Source organism: Bacillus rossius, chromosome 2 (assembly GCF_032445375.1).
Source record: "Bacillus rossius redtenbacheri isolate Brsri chromosome 2, Brsri_v3, whole genome shotgun sequence".
NCBI lineage: Eukaryota > Metazoa > Arthropoda > Insecta > Phasmatodea > Bacillidae > Bacillus > Bacillus rossius.
In genome coordinates this window covers 30014704-30021598 of record NC_086331.1, presented here as the reverse complement: position 1 = coordinate 30021598, position 6895 = coordinate 30014704, and the positions used below count along the sequence as shown (strand labels likewise).

The 6895-nt window shown below is 31.6% G+C and overlaps 1 protein-coding gene across 3 annotated transcripts in view; it reads right to left on the bottom strand.

The window, feature by feature from the left end:
- Positions 1-846: 846 nt before the first annotated feature.
- Positions 847-6895, bottom strand: part of LOC134529212 (haloacid dehalogenase-like hydrolase domain-containing 5) — a 47274-nt gene continuing 41225 nt past the window's right edge. For 2 of the 3 annotated variants that reach the window (XM_063363079.1, XM_063363081.1), the window contains 2 exons: positions 3147-3264; positions 847-1091 (listed from right to left, as the gene is read on the bottom strand). In XM_063363079.1, coding sequence (XP_063219149.1) covers positions 936-1091; positions 3147-3264 — 274 coding nt within the window. In that variant the 3' untranslated portion in view covers positions 847-935. The remainder of the gene's footprint in view (positions 1092-3146; positions 3265-6895) is intronic. The other variant, XM_063363080.1, reaches the window with a different exon arrangement.

The following is a 6895-nucleotide window of genomic DNA, read 5'->3' as shown; positions in this document are numbered from 1 at the left end:
TCATATTGCCCCTCTCCTCCCACCACAAATTATAACCTATATTCAGCACTGGCAACAGATGACTCAACATTTAATTACATTTAAGCAGGTGTGTATGCCAATCTACAGTTAAATACAAATAGGTTTTCTGTTTATCTTTTATCTTTGTGTGTTTAGTTTGCATTCAATTTTGTTTTATAAGTATTATTTTGCTATGCTTTACTTTTTCATTTTTTAATATGCAATGTTAACCTAGAGATATGTAAATTTTTAACGTGGATAAGTGTAAGAAAAGGTGTATCGCCTTAACTTCGCCACCAATAAAGATGATAAATAAATAAAGAAAGAAAGAAATAAATAAATAAAACTTTTTTTCTGACTTTTCATCTAGAAATGTTGTGACTCCAGGCATTTGGGTAACGCCGAAGGCGATGGAGATCGCCTCACAGAGGCAGGATGCCTCTGCCAGTACTTTTTTTAAAACTTCAACTAGGGCTAATTAAAATATTTATTTTCTTGGCACGACTGGACAGAACTATATTTAGAGCGACAAAATTATTGGTGTTTTTGTACTCTATAAACAATATTGTGGAACAGTAATACGTATACGTATACGTATTTTCTACAATTGGCGAGGAATACAATTAAAAAAGTTTTATGAGTCTTTCCTTAAATTAGCAACTCATTCTAAAATTAGTGTATTAAAAAATTCAAATTCAAAATTCAAAAAATTGGAACTTCTGTCTACAGTACTCAACATACAAATTATATTTGTATTTTTATATGTTGAGTAATGTCTGGATAGGCCAACTTAATATGTAAGAATTTATATGTTTACTACGACAGTTAAAAAAAATACAATTGTGGTAACATACTATAAAATTTTAATCCATCCAACTTGAGTATACAAAAAGGACCAACAATGTAAAATGTACATTACTAAAAACCAGAATTTATCAGCTGACAATGCCTTCTTCTCTGAAAACAAGCTCAACTCCTGCAAAAACATCTTCAATGACAAATTCAGGTATGCACAGTTTTTTATCCACTGGGTGGAAATCTCTTGGGAAATGATGGAGGTATGTATGTGTCTCACCTCCATACACACCTGTCTGAAACAAATAATTGCATAATATTTCAAATGATAGCATTTTAAAACAATCTCTAATGCAATACGGTTATTATTTGTGATAAAAATATTAGCTGATATTCAATTATTCCAAACATTTTGTGTCAAATGTATAAAAAATTGACATCGTAATCAAAATATTATAACTTTCTTTGATCAATTCTGGTACATTAGTATATTTAAATCAACCTCAAATATCAGCTCACAAAATCATTAAGACATTATAACCGACAAAGAAAACAAAAACATTAAAAATACAAATAGAAATACAATCCACATAAGACAAAACACACAATGGACAGACACAATGATATCAATAGTATAAAGAAAAAGTATTAAAAGGATAATATATGGTCATTTGCAAGGATAATTGCTTGAAACAAATTAATTATAATATTAGTATTTGTAATGGAATAATTAAGTTCCTAAAAATGTATTTATTTATATTTTTATATATATTTTTTATTGTAAATTTCGAGAACAAGTTTATTAAAATTGATTATGAGTTTTTTAAGTCAGACAGCTATGAAATATAGGGACCCGTAGGTTATTGTTATCTAACGTGTATTTACAATTAATTTTGGAATTATAACAATTTCTTAACAAAAGTTAATTTAAATATATTTTCTGGTCAGAGAGGGAATCTAAATTTGGGTGAGGAAATTTTTTGTGAATAATCATTTTGATAAGTTTATTTTTAATATTTTATTTTATTATGTACAATCAGTTGAGTTAATATTCCATATTATTGAGGAATATTCAAGTTTAGATCTAATAGAATCAGCAGTTGTTGCGTGAAAAGTAATGTATTTAATGAGAGCAAGGGTTCTTCGGAATTTTGAGATTATAAATTCTACATGGTCATGAAAAAATAATTTTGAGTCTAAATTAATTGGAGTGTTGTCGAATAAGTAATCTTGCTTGATTGGTAGATATTTCTGTGTGAAGGAATTAGTTTTAGTTTTTCCTTTGTTCAGTGCTATGAGATTGGATTTATACAAGTTATTAATTTCATTAATATCAAATGGAAGTAAATCATTCAAGGTAGTAATTTTTCGATAAATTGTTGGATCATTGGCGAAAAGAACACCAGTGTAGTAGTAAAGGGTATGAGAGATATCAGTGAATACATTGAATAGTAAATGTGACAATGTACCACCCTGAGAAACTCTAGAACTAGCTTGAAAGTATGCAGAATTGCAGTTGCCAACAGAAACAAAAAAAAAATTCAATTTTCAAGGCAAACAGCGAACCAATTAGTTAAATTATCGCTTATACCGAAATTAGATAACTTACTTAATAGTATTGAATGACTAACAGGATCAAAAGCTTTAGCTACATCAAAGTAGCAGGCATCAATCTGACCTCTGCTAATAACTTCATTATAAATGGGATTAAGGAAAGTGATTAAATTGGTAATTGTGGACAGTTTTGATCTAAATCCGTGTTGATTGACAGATAATCTATTTTTATTTAAAATTTAAAGTTCTAATTATCATTTTTTCAAAGATTTTTGAATAGCCATTAAGAAGCGATATGGGTCGATAGTTTGAAACCTTTAATTTGGTACCACCTTTGTGAATATATAACTCCGCTCATACCAGGGTTAGTGTAACATATTAACACCAAGATCAAGATTAGTGAATGGTAAAAGATTAATAATGTATAAATCAAAATATGAACTTCTTAACCTAAGCTATTAATCACTCATGGTGAAATTGCTATTAATTGTTAATAACAATTCTTGATCTACTTCTACAACATGTATATCTAATACTAAATAAAATAAGAAACATTTGCATCATTCTCATAAGTGATCCAATTTTTCTACGAGCAAACATTAAAAAATTCTGATGATACATATTTATGTCAACAAATGCAGGTATCTTGCAAAAATTGCTCCCTGGTTTCATTAACGTATCACAATTATTACGTACGTAATATGATATGATTCAATAAAAGAATATAGTTATAAAAAACACAAGCAGTAAAATGGCAAAAAATATATAAATTAATATAATTTTAGAGAAATGCTTACGCAGGAGAATATTACCTTCACCAGAATGCTCCTACAAAAAGTGCTACCGCTCGCACTCTCAGATGTCAGGAACTGGTTGTAGTTGTTTGCCCCAAAAACATCAGTACAAATGTTGTCGCTAAAAAAAATTATAAAAAATAAACCTTTTATTAATTTTTGCTGCACTTTAATGAGTAACACATACAATTTTAAAGAATTTTACTAACAATGAATTGCAATATGAAAATCTTGTAAAAGTAAACTCAAGCATGTAAATGTCTGGTTACAATGCCACATGATATTAAAGCTGTCTCTAAAGCAACTTACAAGTACATACACGTATTCTTGTTACTATAAACAATTTTAAAAAATAAAAGCAAGTAATTATTATATTCACTGGGGGTGAACATTCCATCAAGCCAAGGGCACCATCGGTTCCCCTACTTTTAAAGGGATAAAATGTCTATTTCATTAGATTCTGGATCCATTATTTAAATAACTAATTTCAACATCATTAATAATTTTCAAACACACTAAATATTGGAGACAGCATTCTTTACTCTCCTCCTCATTTACTATCTATTGTCTCTTGACCACTTCTTACACTGAGACTGAGCTCGGCTATCTTCCAGTTTTCTGCTTTTGCCCGAAGTCAGAACGCGACTGTACTGTTCGGGTTGGGGGGGGGGGGGGGGGCATTCAATTCACACTGTTTCCCTTGGTGCAACAATAAATTTGTGTATATTATCAATTAATGAGTTGTTAATGTTAAATAATGGTATACTATAAAATGAGTGACCTTGTAACAATTAATTTCAGCAAACATCTTTCAAAAACTAAATAAGCTAAATGGATTATTTAAATGTAGTGAAAAATATAAACTTGTCTCTCTGTAGTTTTAGGCCATGGTTATAAACCACAAGGGAGCCAGGGGCTGGCTTTTCTTCTTCCAGCCATCCAAGCAGCAGAGGGGAAGTCGAAGAGAGCATGTGGAGAAGGGGAAGAAGCAGAGCAGTGTGTGGGTGCAGGTGGGAGAAAGAGAGATGTCTCCAGAAAAGACAGCCATTAGGCCAGGCACTGCGGCTGTGGCATTGGGTTGGAAAATTTACTATCAAAATATTTAAGCGGTAAGATATTTTTATTAATTTTAAGTGGGAGACCAAATTCAGAACTGACGCATATTATTTATTTGTACTTAATATCAAACGCAAGAATTTCAAAATGGCTTACGGGCTGAGAAAACATATTAAATTTAATTTAATAGCCATGTTTGATTGTTTAATGCGCACTAATGAGAATAAGATGTGGATTAAGAATGAAATCAATTATTTTAAGATTTCTTAATTGTGACATTCTTGAATGCATACAGTATACATAAACACACAAACGATTGTAAAACTAACACTTTTGCATATTACTGTTTATTGTCTTTCTTATTAAGAAGGATAATGGTTTAACAAGCATTTAAGTCTTAAATCTTAAAATCAAAAAAAAATTACCGGTACATAAATTTTAATACTTAAAATGTTGGTTCCCTGACTGTGAAAACCACCCTTTGCTCCTGGTATAAACACAGTCAAAATGGCAACCAATAAAGCAAGGAGCCATTCCAACAGTTGCCTGGAATGATTTCAGGTAACTAAGGAAGAGAAAATCTCGACCATTGGACCAGGATTCGAACTCAGGTCCTCAAATGTGAGTCCAGTGTCCACCTCGCTCCATGCCAACCTGCCATTTAAATTACTACTTTTAATGCTAAATAAGCTAACTTTGAAAATCAAAAATTAATTCAACCACAAGAAATTTGATAATGGCAGCAGCATGAAAGCTTTGCAGTATATAAGATAAAGATACTAAGAAAATAACTTGACAGTCGTATACTGGTTGACTTTCCTAACGTTTAACAGTAATACATATCTTAGTTTTACAGAACCAACTTGTGCATATATCAGTGTACCCATGACAGTGTCAACCCTGCCACGTGGTTCTGGCAGTACAAGAACAAACTGCAGATACTCAACATGCCTTTCTTATGCGTTTATTTAACTACGTACTGTGGTCAAATAACATGCATGTCTGTGATAGCTGTGAAACCCAGAAAATATTTCTGGGTTGGTCAGCAAGGCCTAGTTTTTAGGCCAACCAAACTGTCAGATCTGATCGACAAACTTCTTTATCTCATGAAAGCAGTATCTCATCCAAAACTCTGGATGAAAACAAAAAAGAAAAATATCATCAAGAACTCTTGCAGCTGCTGACTCTATTCATACAACAGGCCTCATACTGCTTCTTTGAGTCAACTTTAGGGACCTTTCACAATAAAAAAGAGACCTTTCACCCTGAAAAAAAGGACTAAACTAGGAATGAGAAAAATATGTGCTACCAATGAAGAAAAATAATAATTTTTGTGCTGCTTAAAGTTAAACCAAAATGTTATTCAACAACTTTTTTAAACAACGTTTCATCTATACAGAGCTATTAATTAGTTAGGGATTTTACATACATACATTTTACCCACAGTGTAAGTTAAAAAAAGTCATTCAAAAGAATTACGTTTATTTTAAGAGAAACCTCTACCAATGAGCTGGGTAAGATCAAATCAAAAAGTTAACTTATTGTAATTTGTGTTACATGTTAGAATCTTTTTAATTTTATTCAAATTTGTTGACTAGTGTTTTTGATTTGACCCTGGATGAGGTATGGCTAAATTTAATTTTTAGTGGAAAAGTATAAAATGCACATTTAAAATTTTTATACACAGTGAAAAATCCACGTACGAAAAGTACTTACAGCAGTCAAAATATATAACTTTTTAAAATCTAATACACAGATTATTGAAATAAGACCAATCAAGAACACAGTGTATTGTTAAGTTACATAGATAACAATAAATTCACATTGATAACACAGTTCATTTACAGTTTCATTCTTTTTTTTTGGTGGATCTCTCAAAAAATGAAGTTATAACAGATTAAGCTTTATACCCAAATGTCTTTGCATGCAACTAACTATGTTTCTTTGTTAGCTTTGTCCTCAAGTTTTAAAACTTTATATCCTTCTAATAATCCACGAGCTACATGTAACTCTTCAAGACTTTTTCTTTTCACAACCAATTTTTTTTTTGCATATCAACCGTCTTCTTCTGTAGTTGATTTTCTATCCTGGAGGTTTCTTCTTCAGAAATTTTTCTCTCCTTCTCTCTTTCTTCAAGGAGTTTCTTTGCTCAGTTTGGTTTCCTCTAAGTACTGATGGTATTTGCTTCTTGAACATCTACCATCTACCAAGTCATGTCATGGCCCTGTTACGCAGAATCTCCACTGGGTCTGCGTGCCCTTCCAGTGGTGCCCAAGGTAACAGACAGATGACATATTTTTTAGTAAAACCCCTTAAACCCCTTGAACATCAATAATAATAAACTAAAAGTACTGTTTCAGTTTCAAAAACCTTGAACTAACACTGTCAAATAAACTTTGACAGCATGACATATTTCCAAATATGTTTCAGTTTTAATGTTAAAATTTGTTTGATGACAGAATTTATAAGCAGTTTTTCACTTTGTCAAATATTGAAGATAACTCTGACAGTGTGACAGGACCTTTTCGAAGGGCCTGTGTATTTTGGGCTAAAATAGTATGGCTCATCGTAATGGTCCATATATATAGCACTGACGACATGGGGTGGCAATCTTGAAGCAGGCTCATAATTTGCCGCTCCAGCCACATTCTAGGCCCTTGCAACTCCTAAGCTCCTATTCACCTCATATAATTCAA